General features: G+C 32.0%; 1 protein-coding gene across 2 annotated transcripts; it reads right to left on the bottom strand.

Annotated features, from left to right (window-relative positions):
* Nucleotides 1-1679: 1679 nt before the first annotated feature.
* On the bottom strand, nucleotides 1680-20485 carry LOC111702146 (uncharacterized). 2 transcript variants are annotated; one of them, XM_023473725.1, is made up of 10 exons: nucleotides 20330-20485; nucleotides 11369-11472; nucleotides 8241-8284; nucleotides 7849-7941; nucleotides 6215-6290; nucleotides 5948-6153; nucleotides 5059-5847; nucleotides 3810-4446; nucleotides 2554-2615; nucleotides 1680-2349 (listed from the first exon to the last, which is right to left on the bottom strand). In XM_023473725.1, the coding sequence occupies exons 1-10, from the start codon at nucleotides 20450-20452 to the stop codon at nucleotides 2045-2047; spliced, it is 2439 nt and encodes an 812-aa protein (XP_023329493.1). In that variant the 5' UTR covers nucleotides 20453-20485; the 3' UTR covers nucleotides 1680-2044. The 2 variants fall into 2 exon arrangements, with proteins under 2 accessions (XP_023329493.1, XP_023329494.1); XM_023473726.1 differs by lacking the exons at nucleotides 1680-2349; nucleotides 2554-2615 and adding an exon at nucleotides 2923-3118.
* Between the last annotated feature and the right edge of the window lie 5956 nt (nucleotides 20486-26441).

The following is a 26441-nucleotide window of genomic DNA, read 5'->3' as shown; positions in this document are numbered from 1 at the left end:
GTTTCCTGCGACAGTAAACTTGTTCTGTTTCCTGCGACAGTAAACTTGTTCTGTTTCCTGCGACTAAACTTGTTCTGTTTCCTGCGACAGTAAACTTGTTCTGTTTCCTGCGACAGCAAAATACAAGAGCAAAAGACTTAATTTCCCCGTGGAATCATCAAACCTTGAAGAGTCTCATGTCGTCTATTTATTCTCATCCTATGGGGGTAACCCCTGTTTTATATATACCCTGCTTAAACATTCTCATTTATAAAATCAACTTTTAAATCAACAGCTATGTTTTTTAGTTTTCTAAATGGAATTTTTGGATTCATCTAGCAATTTCTTGTTACTCTAAACTGTATATACTACTGCATATCAAAATTGAATTTCAGTGCCAAGCCAAATTCTAGTAAAAAGATATTAAAACGGTTTGATTCGTCCAATATGGAATTAAAGTTTTAATTAAATCATATCAAAACTAGCAGATTTCTACACAACCATATCCCACAGACCAAACCATATCCAATACATTTATATCATAGACCTTTGATATATATCGAATTCCAATTAACAAAGGAACAGAGTTCTTTCCACAAACTCCAATTTTATAATCTTTGCATGTTTGCAACCTGATGGTATGAAGCTTTAATATCTCAGCCTATTGGATCTTACAGAAGGCTTAGTTTAATATAGCAAAGCTTTACGATATTGTGTTGCAAAGAAAAAATAATTAGAAATTTAGAGTTTGTGGCATTATAAAATATAAACTATATACAAATGAAGCGAAAGATAATCGATGACTATAGGTTGTTTCATGGAACTTCAATCTTGTTGTAACAGATATCTCCAATATTAGAAAGATATCTGAATGATTTGTTCGAAATTTAATTGATTTTTTACGATCTAAGTCGTATGTTGCAATTTTCTCAATTGGTATGGAGGCTAAGTTATTCGGTATGAGACGTCTTTAACAATTTTCTCCTTATAGACGCAACAGATAGAAGTAAGATTAGTATCGATCAAAAGCGCTTTTTTATCGCATTAAGCCTATACCCCCTTTCTTTTTTCGCGAATAAATATAGAAGGATAGGCTTCTCTCATTGTTGCATATATCATATCATATATGTTTCTATTACTTTTCGTTGTTCAGTCCTATCTTTTGTTGCAGACAAACTGAGTTTATGTAGTCCTTCAACTGCTCCCTCTCATAGTGTCCATCAAATTCTACTTCTGTTAAGATCTGTATTGACAGTGTATAAATAGTTTAATACACACTGCTGGAACCAAGATTTGGTTTGCAATGTCTTACTTCCGAAAACATTTAGAAAATATTTACATTTTACTAAAATTTTACGGATAATTGACGCAAAGGAATTGAGTCTTTGCCACTAGCTCTGATTTGTTTATATCTATAAATTTACAATGTCGTAGATCTTAGATGAATCTATGAATGCTGGAAGATTATATTAATGTTCCCTCTAACTTCCTCCTGTGTCAATATTCCAGGGTTCATGTACTCAGAGATCCAAACAACTATGAAAATTTGCATCGATTTTTATAACTGGGTCTTGACCTCTAATTTTTACTACCTAAAATTTTTTGAAGAAATGTACAGCCCTTTTTTCCTATCAAGGATTATAGATTTATTCTAAATCAAAGATGAAGTTGTATAAATCTAATTTTTCGCTAATGTAAATGTGTACTTTTATCAATTCTTATACTTTATTTTAAATATTACTATTGTAGTGTAAAAACACAATAAATAGATAAATTATAGGTAAATCAAGGTTTTATTTGAACAAGAATTAATAAGCATTCAAATCACTGTCCATCATTTTTGCATGACTAGTTTTTTAAAAAGAAATTCACTTGATCATTATTTAACAAGAGGTTTTTGAAGAAAGCAACAAATATGGCACATCTCAAAATTTAACTACAAAATCAAACTAATATGATAATTCAAAATTATTAAACATATGCCAATTCAGTCTTTATAAAACAAATATAAGCTGTCATTCACATTCCTGCGACATTGTTCATCAACTTAACAGCAATGCCATCTTTAGCCGCGTAACATTCTTGATATAATTTCGAGGATTCCATCGTCTTTGTCCGCGCGTTCCGTCGGAATATAGAAGAAGCGCCTCGTGTCAAATATTCCCAGAAAATCCAAAATAGATTTCTTTCCAGATTGAAAAGTGGGTTTGGGTTGGGTCTCCTGTTTCAGAGGGGCACTTAGCTCATCCGGGGGGGACACTAGGCTAACCTTCCTCTCTAGGTGTTCATTACTTGTGTCTGAAAGGAGCTGCTGAGATTTCTGAATATTTTGGCGCCCCTTTCTTGTTTTTTCTTCTAATGAATCTTCCTCTGAAACAAGATCATCTTAAAAACGTCAATGTTATAATTATTATTTTTGAAAATACAGTAAATGTAATGGCTTGCTTGTGATAAAAGTTTAAAGATAAGCTGCTCCACTTTAAAAAGGTTCTTTTAATTAAAAAATTAGACACTTCAGTTCAAAAGTTCTTAAAGCAGATTTTTTGTTGTAATGTAAATATTAAGATATTTTACCTATTGGAATAAAACCAAAGGTCAAGGAAGGATAAGATATAGCCGGTGATTCAGTGCTACTCCTAAACATATCAAAATTAAAGGGACTGGATTCAGTGCTGCTTCTAAACATATCAAAACTAAAGGGCCTGGATTCAGTGCTGCTTCCTAACATATCAAAATTAAAGGGACTGGATTCAGTGCTGCTCCTAAACATATCTAGATTAAAGGGAATGAATTCAGTGGTGATCCTAAACATATCAAAATTAAAGGGATTGGATTCAGTGCTGCTCCTAAACATATCTAAATTAAAGGGACTGGATTCAGTGCTGATCCTAAACATATCTAAATTAAAGGGACTGGATTCAGTGCTGCTCCTAAACATATCTAAATTAAAGGGACTGGATTCAGTGTTACTCCTAAACATATCTAAATTAAAGAACTGGATTCATTGCTGCACCTAAACATATCAAAATTAAAGGGACTGGATTCAGTGCTGATCCTAAACATATCTAAATTAAAGGGACTGGGTTCAGTGCTGCTCCTAAGCATATCTAAATTAAAGAGACTGGATTCAGTGCTACTCCTAAACATATCTAAATTCGTAGTTTCAAGTATTCCTTCATTAAAAAGGGGCATGCCCAATTCACAACGATGTCCTTTACACCATCGTCTATCATGCGTTCTCCGTAAAGTTGTGGAATAATGTTGCATTGACAATTTAGGAAGTTGCCAGAAATAAACACGTTTTAAAGCAAATCTTTCATTGGACCGTCACCCGAAATTTTGTTGTCACTTGGCAGTTATAGATTTAATATCATTTTCAATTATTTAAACAATTTCAGTAATGATTGGGATAAGAAATAAAACTTTTATTAACGAATAGGTTTGTGGGAAAATAAACCACTTAAATCAAACAATCATTATACGTCGTAAATTTATTTTTTGTGTAAAGTATAAATTTGGTCACAAATAGCTAAACGCAAAACTTCCCCCTCCCCCTTCAAAATTTAACTGTGAGTATACATCGTACTTATTGCAAAATATAGGATAACAAAGTAAAAGTTTTTCGTGTAAATTGGTAATTTTAAAAAAAACTCGTTAGAAATTAAAACTTAAATCGAAAAGTCGTCTTCATTGTATTGATATAAACGCCGACCATTGTATCATAGTTTATTGAATATTAGAGATGGAAATTATGTTTTTTGGGAGACTAAGTGCTACTTCTTGCAGCATTTTCTTTCAAAATAAACATCCACTTAAAAAAAATAAATCACCTGGCAAAGAATGAAAACTGTTCAAGTTTATCCTTGTTGAAGAATCCTTGGATTGGACCCCGTGGTTTCACCACAAACTCAGAATCAATCTCATTTTCAATATCATTGACCTCTGTCTCTCTGTCGCCATTGTGATCTCTCTGAGAGTCTGGCGCAATGTCCGTCTGAAATGTCGGGTTTTCCGTTCCCGTAAAATTTGGCAAGATCGTGGAGTATTTCTTTGCTACGTTTTTTCCACCATTGACATCTCTGATTGCAGATTTGGATCCAAATTTTAGTTCTTCATTTTCAACTTCACGCCATATTGATTCATTCTCCAGACTCAGTTTAGTTTTAATTCCAGATTTACCACTTGGAGGGGATAAAACATTCGGAGGCTGGAAAAATGTTGGTGGCTGTAAATTTGTCGGAGGCTGTAAAAATGTCGGAGGTGTTAAAATACTTGGAGGCAGTACAACTGTGGGAGGGATTGATTTTTGTGGTGGTATTAAATCTCTAAAAGGAGCAACTTTTTGAATTTCATCTATTTCTTCAGAATTTATTTCTCCATGGTGTCCCTTGACTAGCCTCGTATCCTCGAAAAAGGAAATGGAGGCTGATTCTCTTGGAGGCTCTAGAGTCCTCGGAGGAACTGCAACTGAAACAAATTTGGTTTAAACAGGGTGTCCAACGAAACATGACAGTTGGTGAATAGTTTTCAATAAGAAAGACTGTGTGATTATGCATGTTTGTTGTATCCCCTCCCCTCTGTCGTCTGTTTATTTGTTGATCCTGTGTATTGTATAAATATGCAAAGAAAACTATAATAAATATGAGAATAGTGCCTCAGGATTAGGATACATGAGACGTGAAACAGAAAATACAGAGTGTGTGCCTTTAATTTATGCATATTGAATCTTTAGGTCATTTTTGTAGGAGGAGTGGGGATTATCTTGAAAACATGGGGTTGAAGAGCATACCAGACATTTTTAAACAAAGAATCAATTGTTTGATGTTCAAAGAAGAATTCCGCACCAAATATATTTTTAAAGTTTGGAATTTGCTGAATATTTTAAACATTAAACATCTCAAACCTAGAAATATAAAAATAAATACAGGGTGTCCCTTAGAAACGTAATGCGAGTTTTCTGCAACCATTGTTTAATTAGGAAAAGATGAAAGACGACATTAAATATTAATATCTAATTTATACTTAATGAGAAAAAGCTTTAAAAGTTACCCTTGTGAAATGTTTAAAATGGTTTCTTACCATTTTTGGGTTTCCTCTTTTCTAGCTTCGCTCGTGAAGAGTTTTCTTTTTGCTTCCTTCTGTCGACGTTTTTGTGTACTTTTTGAATCTCTTCCTTGCTTGTTTTGTAAACAATATTGTACTGCAGTCCCTGGGGGGATGTATCGGGTAGGGGGGTGCTGTAGGGGGATGGAAGGGTAGGACTAGAATGGGAAGGATGGATAGAAATGGAAGGGGAAGGTAGAGTGGCACTGGAATGGGAAGGAAGGATGGGATTGGAAGAGGAAGAAAGAATGGGAATGGAAGAGGAAGGAAGAATAGGAGTGGAATGGGAAGTATGGATGGGAATGGAAGAAGAAGGAAGAATGGGACTGAAATGGGAAGGAAGGATGGGATTGGAAGAGGAAGAAAGAATGGGAATGGAAGAGGGAGAGGAAGAAAGAATGGGACTGGAATGGGAAGTATGGATGGGAACGGAAGAAGATGAAAGGGTAGGACTGGAATTAGGAGGAAGAATGATAATGGAAGATGACGGAGGGGTGGGGCTGGGATGAGGAGGAAGAATGGGATTGGAAGAAGATAGAATGACAGGATTGGAATGAGGAGGAAGGATTGATCTGGAAGAAAATGAAGAAGAAACATTTCCCCTCTCAATTAATGTAAATTTTGCATTTACATGCGGTGGAAGAAGAGTTAGGGAAGGGAAGACAGGTTCATATTCGCCTCTAAAAATCTTCTCGTCGTTAACATTTTGTGGGTATTTTTTAATATTTGGAGGAACTACTTGGTTCTCTTTGACAAGGGAACTCGCTAAACAAGAAAAATTGTGTCAAAATGAAAAAACGGTTGAAATTCGTTTCAAACAATTTTAAAAACAAACAAAAAAGATTTAACTTGATTCAATTTTTCCCTTTGTGGTATTTTGAATTGTCCCATTTAAGCTGAGAGTCGAGATCATGTTGAAAGTTAGGAAGTGGGACAATGATACTTTTCTCAAGGCGCGTTGAAGTCACTGGAAATTGCCTGCTATTTTGAAAGCTTGAAAATCCACGAGACTGGAATACAAGGCCTTCAACATTTCCGTTATTCGTGGATTCCAGATTTAGACTTTTTTTACTGAAAATAAAAGCATGTCAAGAAAAAGATTTTTATTTATTCTATGTTTACGACTTCTTACCTGAGATGTCGATCCGGTGTCAATACTTCATTAAAAACAGCATCGTTTTGTTTCCGGTTAGATATTGGACTGAAGTCTAGAGAAATAGATAAAATATGGTTTTAGTATTTTCTTCTCATTTCTCTTCTCATAAATAACTAAATTATCATGAGGTAGACAATTAAATAGGTAAATAGGAAGACAGGTAGACTTATAGACAGGTAGATATATAGACAGGTAGATATATAGACAGGTAGATATATAGACAGGTAGATAGGAAGACAGGTTGACAGGAAGACAGGAAGACAGGTAGACAGGTAGACAGGTAAATAGTTAGGCAGGTAGACATATAGACAGGTAGATATATAGACAGGTAGATATGTAGACAGGTAGATATATAGACAGGTAGATATATAGACAGGTAGACAGGTAGAAAGGTAGACAGGTAGACAGGTAGACAGGTAGACAGGTAGACAGGTAGACAGGTAGACAGGTAGATAGGTAGACAGGCAGACAGGTAGACAGGTAGACAGGTAGACAGGTAGACAGGTAGATAGGTAGAAAGGTAGACAGGTAGACAGGTTGAAAGGTAGACAGGTAGACAGGTAGACAGGTAGACAGGTAGACAGGTAGACAGGTAGACAGGTAGAGACAGGCAGACAGATAGACAGGTAGACAGGTAGACAGGTAGACAGGTAGACAGGTATACAGGTAGAAAGGTAGACAGGTAGACAGGTAGACAGGTAGACATATATACAGGTAGACAGGTAGACAGATAGACAGGTATACAGGTTGACAGGTAGACAGGTAGACAGGCAGACAGGTAGACAGGTAGACAGGTAGACATGTGAACAGGTAGACAGTTAAATAGGTAGACAGGTAGACAGGTAGACAGGTAGACAGGTAGACAGGTAGACAGGTAGACAGGTAGACAGGTAGACAGGTAGACAGGTAGACAGGTAGACAGGTAGACAGGTAGATAGGTAGACAAGTAGACAGGTAGACAAGTAGACAGGTAGACAAGTAGACAGGTAGACAGGTATACAATATACATGTAGAAAGGTTGACATGCATACAGGTGTAGAGAGGTAGACAGGTATACACTATAGACATGTAAAAAGGTAGACATGAAGACAGGTGCCCCAAAATAAAAAAATAGGGTAGTATGTTATTTTTTCCCTGTTTCTGTGCGCCGCGTATAAAAACATCAAAATGTCACTTGATAAAAAAATCAGGACCACAAGTTCTTTCTGTTCGTTTATGCGCGGCGCACAGAAACACCATTTTGACAAATAAAAAGAAAAGTTTTTGAGAGAGTTGAATCCTTGCATCTTGAAAACGCATAGGCGCACAGAAAAAAAAACATATGGTCCGATTTTTTTAGTGTCATCTTAATGTTTTTATACGCGGCGCAAAGAAACACAATTTTGACAAATTGAAAACAAATTTTGAGTGAGATGAATCTTTGAACTTGAAAACGTATAGGCGCACAGAGAAAAAATGTGGTCCACATTTTTATCAAGTGACATTTTTATGTTTTTATACGCGGCGCACAGAAACAGGGAAAAAATAACATACCACCCCAATTTTGATTTTTGGGCTATTTACATCTATAGGGTGAAGACAGGTGTAGACATATGAATAAAAATACTCACCATGTAAATTGATATGTGGAAACCCAATTCTTTTATTTAAAAAGAAATATTTTTCTGATTCTTCACACTTCACACTGTAGGCATGATCACAAACTAAACAATACTTTCTTAAAAAATATTAATTTTTTTAATACAGTGATAACCAAAAAGTTTTGAAGTAGGAAGTCGACTTTTAATTTAATTATAACTTTAAATAGTCCAATGAGCATGAGACACAGTAATTGTGCATTGTAAACAGACCCATTGAACTTAATAAGTGATTTAATAAGTTACTTTTGGAAGAATATTTGCTTTGTAAAAGCATCAAATAAACTTCAATATTGCTTTAATGACGTCTTCCTATTCTACAGTATTCTGGGTATCACTGTATGTTTTGTTAAAAAAAAGATTACCGAGACTTTTTTGTTGAAACCTGGTCCCTGGGGAGCAAGCGAATCTAAACAGTAAATTATCCTACATATATATATAGTATTTTCAACTTTTTTCAGTTTAATATACATTTTAGATGTTTAGATATATATTTCTTCCAAGACAAAAGGTTTCATGGGTCTAACCCAATCATCAGTTGGAAAATATATATATATATATATATATATGTATAGATATATATATTTATATATTTATGATTTTTTATTTTGAACCATTCAATTTTAGACAGGATTTTATATACTAAGGTAAAAACGAAGATTTAACTCTGGTCTAATACACCTAATAACTATGATCTAATACAACTAATAACTATGATCTAATACACCTAATAACTCTGATCTAATACAACTAATAACTCTGATCTAATACATAATTCTGATCTAATACACCTAATAACTCTGATCTAATGCACCTAATAAATCAGATAAAATACACCTAATAATTCTGATCTAATACACGTAATAACTCTGATCTAATACACCTAATAACTCTGATCTAATACACCTAATAAATCAGATATAATACACCTAATAACTCTGATCTAATACACCTAATAATTCTGATCTAATACACCTAATAACTCTGATCTAATGCACCTAATAAATCAGATAAAATACACCTAATAATTCTGATCTAATACACGTAATAACTCTGATCTAATACACCTAATAACTCTGATCTAATACACCTAATAAATCAGATATAATACACCTAATAACTCAGATATAATACACCTAATAACTATGATCTAGTACAACAAATAACTCTGATCTAATACACGTAATAACTCTGATCTAATACACCTAATAAATCAGATATAATACAACTAATAACTCTGATCTACTAATAACTCTGATCTAATACAACTAATATCTCTGATCTAATGCACCTAATAACTTTGATCTAATACACCTAATAATTCTGTTCTAACACAACTAATCAGTCTGATCTAATACAACTAATAACTCTGATCTAATACACCTAATAACTCTGATCTAATACAACTATTAACTCTGATCTAATTCCCCTAATAACTCTGATCTAATACCACTAATAACTCTAATCTAATACAACTAATAACTCTGAAAAATCAAAATGATAGAGGTCGTTTTATAAGCCTTTTGATTAGAAATAGTAACAATTGTGTCTGTTATAAACTTACAATTCGAAAAGTATGCTCCAACGAGCTTTACAACTATAAGTAGCTTTACAACATTTTAAGCTTTTTTCTAATTTTATAACTTAATTCCTCTTAATACTTGCAATGCCTGCACTCTAAGAAATATAAAATTTTCATATGCATTTTTCATTAAAAGAAATATAAAGAATAATGATCTGGTGCTCTAACAATTTTTGCTCATTGGAAATTTAATATTTCCTAGAGTGTGTGTTCATATTCATCTCTTATTACTGGTAGATATATCTACACGGCTGGAATGTAATCTTTGCGTGGTGTTGACTATTGAAGCTGTCAATAGAACAGATATATGTCATCTTTAACGAGATATTTGAGATAAATCCAGAAACACCTTGGATTCTCACATATATGGGATTCACAATATATTGGATTCACACATATAATGGATTCACAATATATTGGATTCCCACATATAAGGGATTCACAATATATTGGATTCACACATATATGGGATTCAAAACATATATTGGATTCACACATATAAGGGATTCACAATATATTGCATTCACAATATATAGGATTGACAATATATAGGATTCACAATATATAGGATCCACGATATATATAGGATTTACAATATATAGGATTCACAATATATAGGATTTAAAATATATAATATTCACAATATATAGGATTCACAATATATAGGTTTTACACTATATAATACTCACTTTATATAGGATTCCCAATATATAGGATTCAAAATATATATAGGATTCAAAATATATAGGATTCAGAATATATAGGATTCACAATACATAGGATTTACAATATGTAGGATTCACAATATATAGGATTTACAATATATAGGATTGACAATATGTAGGATTCACAATATACGGGACTCACAATATAAAGGATTCTGCAATACATAGGATTCACAATATATAATATTCACAATATAAAGGATTCCCAATATATAGGATTGACAGTATATAGGATTCACAATATACAGGATTCATAATATATAATACTCACCATATATAGGATAAACGATATATAGGAGTCCCAAATATAGGATTCTGCAAAATATAGGATTCAGAATATATAGGATTCACAATATATAGGATTCACAATATATAGGATTTACAATATATAATACTCACTATATATAGGATTCACGAAATATAGGATTCTGCAATATATATAGGATTCAAAATATATAGGATTCAGAATATATTGGATTCACACATATAAGGGATTCACAATATATTGGATTCACACATATATGGGATTCACAATATATTGGATTCACACATATAAGGGATAATATATTGGATTCACAATATGTATGATTCACAACATATAATATTCGCGATATATTGGATTCACAATATATAGGATTCACAATATATAGGATTGACAATATAGGATTCACAATATATAGGGTTCACATATGGGATTCACGATAAATATAGGATTTACAATATATAGGATTGACAATATATAGGATTGACAATATATAGGATTGATAATATATAGGATTCACAATATATAGGATTCACGATATACATAGGATTTACAATATATAGGATTCACAATATATAGGATTTAAAATATATAATATTCACAATATATAGGATTCACAATATATAGGATTCACATATATATATATATAGGGTTCACAATATATAGGATTCACAATATATAGGATTCACAATATATAGGATTCACAATATATAGGGTTCACAATATATAGAATTCACAATATATAAGATTCACATATATATAGGGTTCACAATTTATAGGATTCACAATATATAGGATTCACAATATATAGAATTCACAATATATAGGATTCACAATAGATAGGATTCACAATATACTTTGAATTCTAATCAAAGATTTACACCATCAAGTTGCAATATTTGCGAGCAATCAGTTTCTTTGTACCTGAGTCCCTGTGTACTTTCCTTAGTACACATAAAGTATCCAGTACAGTCTGCACCAGTATCAGCATAGTACCCAGTACCCATAGCAGTACACGGAAAACCAGCCTGAAGTATAGAAATAGTAGAATACAGTGAGAACAAGAAAACTGTGGAAGGATTGTGCAATTTTTTCAGCTCACGTACATTCATAAAACTGATTTCAGAGACCGAATTTAATAAACTGGAGATGTCGCTGAACACACCTCCCACCGGTTCAAATCTTCAATCACCGATTCACTCTCCTATTAATTACCTAAATTCTCATGAATATTTAACTTTGAATCGGTAATTCAGGATTTGAACCGGCCGCGGCGGTAAGTTAAACTACGACTTTTCGCATCTCATTGAATCCGGTCCCAGGAACTTTTGTTTAGAATTAAATAGCTCATTCGCTATAAAACAAAATATAAAAGTAAAATTTCAAAAATAAAACGATTTTTACTTTTTCCGACAATTTTTTTTTCAATTTGTTTAAACCCTTTTTAGAACCATGAACCATTAAAGTTAGAAGCCTAAAAAAACCCCCGACTATGCACACTGAATATTAACAAAATCTCCTTAAAATTTAGATATAACAATTCAAGTAAAAATGATTAAGGAATTTAGTCTTTGTAAAAAATGTTTAATTTTTTAATCCCTATATCTTTACAACCCAATGTCGTAGACCTTAGAAACTAAGAATTTGTTCAGATGAAATAATTTAGATAACATTCATTGGGTTTCCGATTGATAAACGACTAATTCATTATTGTAAAGACTAGATATCGTAGTGTTATTGAATTGGTGTTTGTTATTGTACATTTTTTCTAATGTGTACTTTAAGGAAGTATTTGATAAGATTGTTTATACTGTTTTTGTCTCTCCTATTAGTATTAAGTACGCCTAGTAAAAACAATCTGAAAGGATTTAAAGCTTAAAGATCAAACAGTTCCGTGCCTAATCCAAACAAATAACAAATAAGCACCGAAATAAGCGTAACATGAAAAATACAGGGCGTATAAATGCGTATTATGGGTGGGATCCTGGGATAACACTCAAAGATTAAGTGTAACATAAACTCATAATTTAAAGTTTCACTATACACTCTGTAATGTCTTGTAGTATCTCTAGACATTATATATAAAGATTCAAATTAACGGAGTCTTTGCCACATACAAACTCAAATATTCTAATTTCAATATCTTTGCAACCTGATGATGGTGTATGAAAGAGTAAATAGTTTTAAAGGGACAGACCGGCTATGTAAGGTAGTTGAACTGAGTATGCAGTGTTGTGGACAAATTCTTAAGGATTCATTTGAGATATAATGGGAAAGTTCGCAACAAGCAATAGATTTCTCATGATCAAATCTCATGATTAGGGATTTCTGCGAAATTTAAAAAAATGATAAAGCGAACGTTTTATTATTACACCAGGGTATTCGCAATGTTGTGTAAATTCTAGTACGCAATCAAATAATAAAGATAACTTACGGAAATATGTTGTGTACCAAAATGTTTGTGCTCAATCAGTTATCTTTCTGCGAGACATTTTTTTTGTGTGCACTTTTTTGAGTTGAGGAAATCCTCGCAACTCTGAAGAAAATTGCGAATTATCTCACCAAAAATTGGTTTCAGTGGTTTATTCTTCTTCTTTATATACTCCGAGAATTACACACTGATAAGAATCGTGAACCCATAATTTTGGAGCAAACCCATACAATACACCAGACACATTATATGGGAGGGGGGGAGGTGGGGTATACGAGAATGTTAAATTATGACTTTTGCGTTTTTGTTGGAAATTGGTATCAATGATAATATAAAGCGAAACTATAATTACAAGGGGTCAATAATCATTATTAAAATGTATTAAAAAAAAATATTATTTATTTTAATTTATAATTTTACAGATTTTGGTATTCTTGGTGCTTTAACAAGACGCAACTGATTTGGCAGACAAACATGCGAGTGTTGTGGGATTAAAGATATTTGTCACGTGAGAATATATTTTTTTGGCAATGACTAAAAACTGAGTAACTTATAATAATGTCAAGGAATGTGCCCCCCTCCCCTTTACCATCGATGGGGCCTAGGAACAAATATCTGACGCATTCCAAACAGAACGTACGCAAACCTAAAATACGCCTGAAGGTTTTGAAGAAAATGACCCAAAGATATCATTTCTTGTATTCTCCATCATTATTTGAATATATTAATATTTATCGGTTACAAACTATACATTTCTACACTACATCTACACACTACAAACTATACATTTCTACACTACATCTACACACTACAAACTATACATTTCTACACTACATCTAATCTATACACTACAAAGTATACATTTCCACACTACAAACTATACATTTCTACACTACAAACTATACATTTCTAGACTACATCTACATCTTAAAGGGAGTGACCGGCTATGTAATGAAGGTAAACTGAGTATGCAGTGCTGTGGAAACCTTCTTTAGGATTTGTTTGAGACATACAAAACTTTTTAAAGAGCCGTAAATCCTAAGTTTGAGCGCAAATTCGACGTTCAAAACTCCTACTTTGGGGGTGGATACGTTTTCAGAATTTGTTTTTTTTTAGTTATTAAATAGTTGTTAAGGAACAGGTTGAGAAAATAAAAATTAATCTTATCATCGGAAATAAGTAATCTTGTTCAATTATTAGTTTCTATTTTCTCATTATTCTGGTTTCTCATTATTCTGGTTTCTCATTACTCACAAAGATTGTCTGCAGATTTTCTGGAATTATTATTGAAAAGACGACATTTGAAGAATTTGAAGAAATCTGCGAATAAATTAAAAGAAAAAAAGAAATTCAATATAATAATGAAAACGAAATAACTAGCATTGATTTATTGGCACATTTATTTGAGAAATATGTTCCTAACCATCTAATTAGATTACTGTATAATTTTTACTTCAAATGAATCCTAAAGAAGCTTTCCACAACACTGCATACTCAGTTCAACTACCTTACATAGCCGGGCTGTCCCTTTAAAACAGGAGATATGAAAGCATAATGTTTCATCGGTAATTTTATATAAATTTGACCTTTCGCATGTGAATGTGATACTATTAGAGTGTACGCTCTTTCTTGTTCTTCCTGGTTTTAATTCAGTTTTGAAATACTTCTTTAAACTCCTTTATAAAGAATGGGCCTGCAGCTATAAAGATGGACAAGGATAGATTTCCAGTCATAAATCTTTCAATATTTGACTCTATAAACCTCACAAAGAAATTGTGTTTAACCAACCAATATTGGCTAAAAATTTTGATATTCGCTGTTGAATTTTTAAGAATTATCCAATTTACAAAATCACAGAAAATTTTAAAATAAACAAAAAACGTTAAAAACGTCAACAATTAGACATGACCATTAATGTGCTAAAATCAGAAACAAAATAGTAGAAATAACTGAGAAATTTTGCAGGGACAAACCGAAAAAAAACTTTTAGTAGTGCACCCTTTCTTAAAAATAGATTTCAATTATTTATATTCAAGGAGTTTGTTTGTTGTTTCAGGTCACTGAAAAATTATTATTTTGTTTTGGATTCACGAGATGATGATAGTATAAGATTCACAAGATGATGATAGTATAAGATTCATGAGATGATGATAGTATAGGATTCACGAGATGATGATAGTATAGGATTCACGAGATGATGATAGTATAAGATTCACGAGATGATGATAGTATAAGATTCATGAGATGATGATAGTATAAGATTCATGAGATGATGATAGTATAGGATTCACGAGATGATGATAGTATAGGATTCACGAGGTAAAATATCATTGTTTTCAAATATTTACGATTTAGTTTTCTATAATATTATTACCATGATGAATCTTTAAATTTCTTTGTATAATCTTAATAGCTGCATCAAAAAATATTTTATATAGATATTTGATATCTTGAATTCAAATGCAGCATTATCATTCCTCAGATAATAGATGTATGACAAAGAAAAGTAATTTTATGTCAGTATTTTTTATACACCACAATTGTAATTCGTCGTTATCTTCGTAAAATTTCATTTTTACTGTAGTATCTTTCATTTTTTACTGTAGTATCTTTCATTTTACTGTAGTATCTTTCATTTTTTACTGTAGTAATTTCATTTTTACTGTAGTATCTTTCATTTTTTACTGTAGTAACTTTCATTTTTACTGTAGTATCTTTCTTTTTTATTGTAGTAAATTTCATTTTTACTGTAGTATCTTTCATTTTTTAGTGTAGTAAATTTCATTTTTACTGTAGTATCTTTCATTTTTTACTGTAGTAAATTTCATTTTTACTGTAGTAAATTTTTTTTACTGGATTAAATTTCATTTTTACTGTAGTAAATTTTATTTTTACTGGAGTAAATTTCATTTTACTGTAGTAAATTTTATTTTTACTGGAGTAAATTTCATTTTTTACTGCAGTAAATTTTATTTTTACTGGAGTAAATTTCATTTTTACTGTAGTAAATTTTATTTTTACTGGAGTAAATTTCATTTTTACTGTGGTAAATTTTATTTTTACTGCAATAAATTTCATTTTTATTGTAGTAACTTTCATTTTTACTGTAGTATATACAGTACAAGTGTGTGCGTAAAATCGTAAAAGTCCTACCAGTGTTTTCACATAAATTTGACCTTCTCTATCTGTCCAGTCTGGTGTGGATAGATTTTTGCATGAGAGCCCTATTTTGTTCACTATCCAATAAATAACCTAGTGTTTGTTTTGTATCTTTATATTCTTATTTTTTAAAGGAAAATAAGTTAAAGGGACTGTAAAGGAAAAATGAAAGGGGCTGAAACCTGAGAATCTCAGGCGTTGAACGAAAAATATTTATATAAAATATATAATATATATAATATATATGCAATTTTGAAAGGTTGTAGTATAAAACAGACCATATTCCAAAATTACGCAACCAATCTGAAAACAACGATATCCCACAGAAACCTGAGATTCTCAGGTTTCTGTGGGATATAATCGTTTTCAGATTGGTTGCGTATTTGTTGAATATGATCTGCTTAATACTACAACTTTTACGCAAAATTTCATATATATAGATTTTCGTATAATTTTTACACAGTTTTATATCAATTTCTCGAGACAGGAACATCAGAAAGATGTCTTATATGTATCGTTCAAGGCCTGAGATTTTCAGGTTTCATCCTATATCCCCTTTCATTTTTCCTTTACAGTCTTTTTAACATTTCAGATAACTTTAACATTTCAGGGGTTAAAAACCCCTAAAATTGCTGAGTGGTCTGATTCTGTGCATATAAAAGAGGGTTCAGCAATTTCCAAGAGATTATTAAAAAAAAGAAGAGTGAAGCGCATTACCCCCCTCTCTCAAGCCTTTTAAGCGATCGATCAATGGCAAGGTTGTTTAGCAAGGTTGCTTACTCTCGATGCGCTTAAATGTACGGAATGTAATCCGTACATGATGTCACTGATCCCTACACTCGCCTCTACAGGGTTACCCACAAAGGATGAGACTTCAGAGACGATTGTACAAAATTTATACTGCCTGTGGAGACGACATTTCTCGTACACCCTTACTAGACAAACTTGATCAATAGTATTAATGAACTTAAAGGAAGGTCAACTTACATTTGACAAATTACAAATTAAAGATGATTTTTATCAAGGAGATATTGAATTTGATTGAAAATGTCTCTGTAATAAGGTCCTTTTCGTATAAAACTAAAATCCCTAACTTTTTCAATCTTTTTTAACAAGATAATACTACTTTCACAGTTTACTAACTCATGTTTGTTTACATTAGATCGGCTGCCTTTTTTATTGTTGTTACACAAAAACTAGTTCTTCAGCAGTCCAAAAACGTCACACCACAGTGTAAGGAAACCCTATCGCCCCCTCCTTTTATTCAATATCTCCTTGATTTTTATAATATGTAAATACATATATCTAAATATATAAATACATATATATATAGGTTGCTTTCTACTCTCGAGTACAATTTGGTTAAACTATGGCCGTTTTATATTTAGATTATTTTTAATTATTTTCACATTCATGTGATGAAGTCCTTGGGGAGAAATACAAGATTTAGTTATCGTCTAAACCTTGAAAAATTGCGTTGAATTGAGGCTATATTTTCTACATGTACGCTTCATATCTCAAGAATTAGTTGCGCTTCGAAATCAATTCTTTTTAATCTTTTCAGCTCGATCAGGTCAGGTCTTTTATATAATCGACATGTATATTTAGATATTTTAGAAATTATATTTTTATTCATTCTATAATCAGATATATTTATTTGATATTCTATACTTCATGATATCAAGAACATCATCAAATATTTATATTACACAAAAAGCGTTGACTCAAAAATGTTTTGTTTAATGAATTTTGGAAATTACATTGAAAACATGAAAATTTACCAAAATGTTATCTTTAAATACAAGGAGGTTGGAGAAAACTAAATTGTAAGAAAGATATTGAATATATATTTTGATTAAAAGCCAGGATTCGGCTTTTCGTCTTCTCAGTATAGGTATTCAATAAGAGAACATATGTTAAACATGTTACATTCTTGAAATACAAAACATTTTCGTCTTCTCAGTATAGGTATTCAATAAGAGAACATAGATGAGGAATGATTTTAAGAAGCTACAATTTATCAAAAAAATGGCTATGATTTTAAAATACGGTTTCAGACAGTGAAGGTTTCTGTTAGTTATTAATGTTTGAATTCAGTTTCTAAAGCCTCCTTCTTTATGAGTACCCCCGTATCCTAATTTAGGTTTTGTCAAGAACAATAATGTATGGAGATATTTACTGTTTTTAAGACAACTAGCTAGCAATTGTAAAATTAGGAAAAACACAGATTAATTTTATTCAAATTCAAGTTTGCAAATATAATCTTAATTTAACTAAAAAAAGACTTAAGAAGACTTCTTTCATCTTCAAAAGTTAAAAAAAAACTAATAAAATTTTGATGATGTTTTTATTTAAAAAACACTAACAAAAGTTTAACCCTGTGTCAAAAAAAAACCTGGCAAAATTGCTTGTTTTTAAACGATCTGAGATCGTTAATTGCTTGTTTTTAAACGATCTGAAATCGTTGAGAATGTCAAAAATATTTTCATGAAACATTTTCTGTCCTCGTGAATAAAAATCAAAGGAATTTTCTAAAGATGGAGATCGACCCTGCAGGATATCCCACTGAAAAGTTGGCTTCGATCATTAATCTTTTGACAAAAAATTCCACGATCAAAGACGATCTTTAAGTTGTCTCTAAGCCCCCCCCCCTTCCCCGGATGCCTTATCTGAAATAACAGCAGGAAAATAAACTTTATTTTTCTCTCCATGCACTGCTCTTCTATTCATATACACGTACATGTTTATCATTTTATTGCACCTCCCCAACACATGTTTATCTATTTATTGCACCTCCCCAACACATTGCATTATCTTTAATGGCTGAAACTCAATGGTTTAAATAAAAGCTAAGTAAAGGACTGACGATATATATATAAAGTGCATTTCCTTAGTAACACAGATGTGCATTATTAAAATAAAGCTAAGGTTTATTTAATTCAATAACCTACAGATAAAAATTGGACAGCAAACGAGTTTTTGTGCAATCTTCCTCAAAATGTATATTTCTAAAACTTTTTAAAAAAATAGGTTCTTTATATTTTGTCTTTTTTTGCCTTCTAAGAGCGATTAAAAAAGTGGTATGATTTCTTTTGAAATTTTGCGAGTTTTTTGCTCATAAGCTAAGATTTTCATTTTAGGAAAACCCAACAAAAATATTTTTGTCTTCCCAAGATCAAAGTTCACATTTGAAGAAACCAGTTTAGTTAAAAAAATTGGGTTTTAAACAGTTATGTCAGTGCTTATAAATTGGCAAACAAAATGAAGTATTAATATCGATGTTGTGCGCATACATAATAATGTTCAAATTTTTTGCAATAACTTTTGAAAGGTATGGGGTTCTCAAATTTTAAGTATTTTCCTAAAAATCAGGCATATCGTATCAAATTTTGAAAGCCCTAGCTCAACTGCTTTGCTTCCTAGGTACTGCCTAAAATTTAGATTATTAGATAATTTAAAAAAAGTTGAATTTGAAACTAAAGCAGCCGTCGTGAAGGTTTTGGTAATAGTCCTGAAGCTTCTATTATCAGTCCTGATGCTTCTGGCAGTAGTTTTAATTAGCTATTAGTTTTTAAGGATCTATTAGCCATTCTGATGGTTTAATTAGCTGTCCTGATGCTTTTCTTTGTACCAGTTATTAACTAGATTTCTATGTACTGTATAAAAGCTATTTGTTTTAGTACTGTACATAATTTACATGTCTATGTACTGTATGCAAGCTACCTGTACATGCACTGTATATTAGCTGCTTGTACGTCTATGTAGTATACATAATCTACCTGTATTTTGAGCAAGCTATCTGTTTATGTACCGTACATAAAATATCTGTCTATGTACTGTACATTAGCTATCTGTCTATGTACTGTACATAAGCTATCTGTCTATTCACTGTACATAAGCTACTTGTATATGAACTGTACTTAATATGCCCGTCTCTGTACTGTATGCAAGTTTCCTGTACTGTATATTAGCTACTTTCTATAAAACGTTTTAATTCCAGCTAGCTGTATATATGTACTCTAATTAGCTACCTGGAGCTACCTGAATATGTTTCTGTAAATAAGCTACCTTTTAATGTACTGCCCAAAACTACCTTCCAATGTACTGCCCAAAACTACCTTCCAATGTACTGTCCAAAACTACCTTCCAATGTACTGCCCAAAAGCTACCTGTATTTTTTATATGTACTGTGTTTAAGCTATTTGTCTATGTACAGTTTAATGTGCAGTATAAACCACCGGTTTATGTACTATCTGTATTTCAGCTATCTAGTTATGTACTGTACATGATGCTACCTGTCTCTGTGCTGCTACAGTATCCCCTGCTCCAGCTGTGATTAGCAAACAGCTGCTCAGTAAAATGAAGCCGGAAGCAGGAAAGCAGGAGTTTTCAAGCCGGCGTTTTCGGCGCATTTTCATTTTTTACTTTTCACAGCTTTTTAGGTTTCCGCATTGTCTGAAAAATTATTGAAATAATTTATTAACATTTCAGTTTTAACCCTATCCTGATTGGGCTATTTTTGTCTAATATAGATAAGGGGGGGGGGTCTTTTCCACCATCCATATGATTTTGCCCTTAGAATTGAGATAGGGGAGTGTGGTACATGTCCCCAGTCCAACTTTTCAAGCCTGCTCATTAAAAAAAATACACCTCTAACTTTAATTGATAGGGTGTAACGGAGGATTTTTAAAAAGTTCAAAAAGGATGTCGAAATGATTTTCAAAAATAGTTATTTTTACTTTAATTAAATATTAACATATGACACGTGTTATTATATTAATTTTTTAACGGCTTTTCAAATATATAAATTTTAGCCATGTAGCTTACTTAATAAAAATTTATTAACCATTTCGGATTTTTTTGAAACACTGACCCGCCGTTTTAACGTCCCTCCACCCTACCCTATGCATCAAAAAAATTTTAGCAAAATTTGTTTTTAACCAAAAAGTTCTAACTTGACTTTCAACTTCTGATTCCCTATGAGATTTAAACTTTATATTACGGCGCCTGGGCTTTTATTACAAAGATGTTGTTTTTTCAGCTAAATATTTTTTATTTCAAATATTGATTCTTAATCGTACAAAATTGTCAAAAATGTGCAATTCTTTTTACACAAAATATGTATTTTTAGAATATTTTCTGTCCCTGTATGTGAGCTCAAGGTGCGCGTGAAAAGTGTTCCAATTAACAAGAACATGTGCATAAGCACATAAACGTCTTATTTTATTGCGCACTTTTACTTTTTCGTGCAAAGAGCACGCACGGAATTTAAGAAAAATCTATTTCAGGGGTATCAACAGGAATTATAATAATGATAGAAAGATAGAGAATAATTAACAGCTAAAAAGTCAACATAACTAGAGGGGGGGTGGCATTCTGTTCAATTCCCCTTTTAAAAATGCCCCCCTCCCCCCCACCCCCATGTTTGCTTTTGAAAAATTCAGTACTCTGTTCGATGGTTCGGGACTAAGAAGGTTTTAAAAACTGGAAAAATTACGACATCAAAATGTAATTAATGTAACAACATAAAACAGTATCTTCTGTTGTGCAGCTCACAACAACAACAAAATAAGAGATAAAAACAATTTATTTAACAATAAACTATATTTTCTATTTATATTTTCTGCCTTATTATTTGTCTGTTCGTAATTGAGTCCAAGAAAATAAAAAAATTATTGAACTGATCGGTTCCAAACCATGACCCCAAGAAGGTTTATGGCCGATCAAAGTTAATAAATTATAATGTTAACAGAAAAATCCGCGAAACTTTAAGGGTTACGACTAAGAAAAAAATGACGACTTCAAAAGTAACATTTAAATGCTAAAACTAATTCAAAGTGACCGCCTAGTTTTTACTAAAGAAATAATTATACTTGTAGAATATTTTTTTGTAATAAGCATTCTAATAATAATTCTTTTGGTTGTTTTATAATTTCTGATTCGTCTATAACACCATAATACAATTTAAGGAATAAATGAAGTATCGAATTTTCTCTTGCAAATTTTAAAGGAATTGAGTTTTTGCCACAAACTCAAATCTTCTGATCTCAATATCTTTGCAACCTGATGGTGCAAACCTTTGATATTTCAAACTTAGATTATTGTATCTATAAGTATTAATAGTTTGAAATATCTAAGATCTACGACATTGGGTTACAAAGATATAGAGATTTGAAAATCAAAGTTTGTGGCAAAAACTCAACTCCTTTGTAAAAAAATGGATATGCTTCCAAACAAGGAATATGAAATAGAAGGGAGATACAACGGACGCGCCCCGCCTTACCATGCTTTGCAGACGGTACTCTATTTTCTCCTTGGATCTAATCGTGTGACAGGAAGAAGTGATCTTGGTACGAGAACAAAAATTTGCTTAATTTGTAAATATATCAGAAATCAATGATTTTTCTATTTGGGTTGAAACGGAAAAATTATAGACCATGTTCAAGTTAATCCTTTGATATCATTTTTGAATTATGAAAGGTATAAGTTTTAACCTAAATAAAGTTTGACATCATTCTCATAGATTTGAAGATTCAAACATTATAAAATCATTGCAAAACTTTAGTCTAGCCATGTTTTATGCCATAACGTGGCCAGATTTTCAAAAAATATTCTCATCTTCAAGGATAGGGTTACATAAAAAAATGTTCTTAATTGGACGAGGATTTCGAGGTGGCTTGGACGAGAAAATCAGGGAAATGTGGCTCGGACTAGGAATTGTTGTGGTTGGCCTACCTCGCCTCGTTTTTTTCAAGTAAAAAAGGTTTACCCAGTATATAAAAAATTTACTTTTTTAGTAAGCAGGGTCTGTATACACTGCACAATTGCTGTTCAATGTTCATTGAACTATTTAAAATCATAACTTCAGTCTAAAAGTCGTCTTTGTATGAGTACCACTGGATATAAGCTAGGGTGTTTGTATGTAAGATATTAAGGTATGTATATACCTGAACTTTCAAATTAATTATACTCATCCTACCCTTATCCCCCCCCCCCTCCCTTCAATATATCTCAACCACTTCCCATTTTATCCCCACCCCCCCCAACTATTCACACTTACAATTGATATATTATATACACGATACTTGAACATCTACATGCAACATTTATAAATTCCATCAGGGCATCCCAGAAAAATTGCATTAACTTTTAAATTCACGCTTTTTTATCTATGGACTATTATATTAATAATAATAATAATATCTGCAAAGGAATTGAGTCTTTGCAACAAACTCTGATTTTCTAGATCCTATATCTCTGCCACCTGATGGTGTAAACCTTTGATATACCAAACTCAGATTATTTGATAAACAAAATTTATAGATTGAAATATCTGAGGTCTACGACATTTGGTTGCAAAGATATAGGGAATAGAAAATCTGAGTTTGTGGCAAAAACTCAATTCCGTAGGTTATCATTCATGTCCCATGCGATATTAGGAGATATTATTTAATCATCATCTTTTATTATCACTACAAACCAGACAGGATGGGTAGGTCAAATTTATGATAATTGTTAAACATGTTACATTCTTGAAATACAAACCATTTTCGTCTTCTCAGTATAGGTATTCAATAAGAGAACATATGTTAAACATGTTACATTCTTGAAATACAAAACAATTTCGTCTTCTCAGTATAGGTATTCAATAAGAGAACATATGTTAAACATGTTACATTCTTGAAATACAAAACATTTTCGTCTTCTCAGTATAGGTATTCAGTAAGAGAACATATGATTGTAAACAAATAAGATTTAGTCTTTTAGATGAACGTGCAATTTAATTCAGATTAACGTGTTATGCCTATTTGCATCTTTATAATTTTATCACTATGCTCTTATAACCTTCTATGACTGACCAATAATCACTGCTCTTTGATTATCCCCCCCCCTCCTACTCCCTCCCACCACACAGCCTATCGTGCTGCCTAAAGCTGAGAAATGTGAGAAGCAATCACATTCCATTTTCCATTTTCATCTTCATCTCGAATTTATTTGTTGAATTAGAATGATGCTACAAGGTTCGATGTTTTCATTATATCAAGGATCTAGTTTTTATTGGAAGTACATTTTTCCTAAATGATTTGCACAAACCATGAGTTTTGTTCTAAGAATAAAAATTGCTTGAAAAATTACAATTATGACAATAATGTCTAATCCATGTTGAGTTAAATGCATCTTCTAACGCGAATTTCTTTTTTATTCTTAAAAATTATTTTGAAAATTTGTTTGAACTGTAGTCGTAATTTCAAGTGATCCTTCATTTATTGAATGCATGTCCGATTCACAACGGTAACATTACAACTTTGTTCTGATTAATAATGTGGAAAATGCCTTTCTGGATAAGTCATTAATTCTGACAATATCCACCTTTTCTCCTTAACCAAATATGGGGAGGTCTCTCATAAAGAGAAAAACTTTTGAAAAAATTAAACTGAAGATAGAGAGAAAAGGGATAACTCCATTAATTTTACTCAATCAAAGATTGTTTAAGAGGAACCAATGTAGATAGGACAAACCATAGGACACTTTAAAATACATTTACTGTCGCAATAACGCTGTTTAAAAGTTCTAATATTAGTTTATCATCCCTGTAACTGCTCTCCGCCCTGCTGTGTATCCTGTCTACAACTGAAGTGTGGTGACTTTAACGCAACATGAAGCAGTGTGTGTGGTGACTTAAACGGAACAAGGACCGGTATCGTAAATTCAAACCGTCCGCTGAAAGGCAACACACGGTTTAGAGAGATTCTGTGAAGAATTAGAGAAATACGGCAGAGCAGATGAGGAGTACGCCGGGTTTACTTTTTTTTACGAATTCTAGATATGTCATGTATTATTGGAAAATAAACGGTGGAGATGGGGGGGGGGGGGACTAACTAGAGCTAAATACATCCGGGCTCAGACTGTATATGATCAGCAAGGATTGATCTCTTAATCATATTGCATTAAAATATCATATGCTAACAAAAAGAAAAAACAAGTAGTTACGACAAATCTGCAGTAAATGGGTGAAATATTTAAATAATTTGTAAATCAAATGGCCAAAAAACCTTCTGTATGAAATTATAAACCTCCAAGATAATTTTTACCGAAAAATCCTTAACCATGTACAACAGCGGTAAACTTTAAACCTTTTTAAAAAAGCAACAATAAGGAAGTTGAAATATGACAAATACCTTTTTTAGTTCCTTTTACAGTCACTTTAAGAATGATAAAATTTTGGATAGAAAAACAAGAATATCTTCATCAATTTTGCTAAGGCAAGTTTCAAAGTTGTGAATCATGAATGACCCTTTTTAATAGAGGATTAAATCTACAGTCCCTTAAAGTATAAAATAGAATGATAAAGAAAATAATTTAAAAGTCCCAGCCATAGAATAAATTAGCAATAAGGTAATGAGTCTCAAGTTTAATGGGGCTCCCTGTGTACATGTATATAATACACTAAAGCATTACCGTGTATAGTTTCCACCCTAAAGTTGGGTGGAACAACAGATAAGAATTCATTGCTAAATATTCTACTGATAAAAGGGGTTTAATATCTCATTTAGAACAATACCTTACTGGGCCAGCAGTTTTATTTTGTATCTCAAGTTTAAGTATGTCGCACATTGATCCAAAGGTTTTATTTTGTATCTCAAGTTTAGGTATGCCGTACAGTAATCCAAAGGTTTTATTTTGTATCTCAAGTTTAGGTATGTCGCACATTGATCCAAAGGTTTTATTTTGTATCTCAAGTTTATGTATGCCGTACATTGATCCAAAGGTTTTATTTTGTATCTCAAGTTTAGGTTTGTCGTACATATTGACCAAAAGGTTTTATTTTGTATCTCAAATTTAGGTATGTCACACATTAATCCAAGGTTTTATTTTGTATCTCAAGTTTATGTATGCCGTACATTGATCCAAAGGTTTTATTTTGTATCTCAAGTTTAGGTTTGTCGTACAGTGATCCAAAGGTATTATTTTGTATCTCAAGTTTACGTATGCCGTACAGTGATCCAAAGGTTTTATTTTGTATCTCAAGTTTAGGTATGTCGCACGGTGATCCAAAGGTATTATTTTGTATCTCAAGTTTAGGTATGCCGTACAGTGATCCAAAGGTATTATTTTGTATCTCAAGTTTAGTTTTGCCGTACAGTGATCCAAAGATTTTATTTTGTATCTCAAGTTTAGGTATGTCGCACAGTGATCCGAAGGTATTATTTTGTATCTCAAGTTTAGGTATGCCGTACAGTGATCCAAAGGTTTTATTTTGTATCTCAAGTTTAGGTGTGCCGTACAGTGATCCAAAGGTTTTATTTTGTATCTCAAGTTTAGGTATGTCGTACAGTGATCCAAAGGTTTTATTTTGTATCTCAAGTTTAGGTGTGCCGTACAGTGATCCAAAGGTTTTATTTTGTA

This window comes from Eurytemora carolleeae, unplaced genomic scaffold (genome assembly GCF_000591075.1).
Source record: "Eurytemora carolleeae unplaced genomic scaffold, Eaff_2.0 scaffold442, whole genome shotgun sequence".
Taxonomy (NCBI): domain Eukaryota; kingdom Metazoa; phylum Arthropoda; class Copepoda; order Calanoida; family Temoridae; genus Eurytemora; species Eurytemora carolleeae.
Note: the sequence above shows the minus strand (reverse complement) of the source record. Positions and strands in the feature narration are given on the sequence as shown.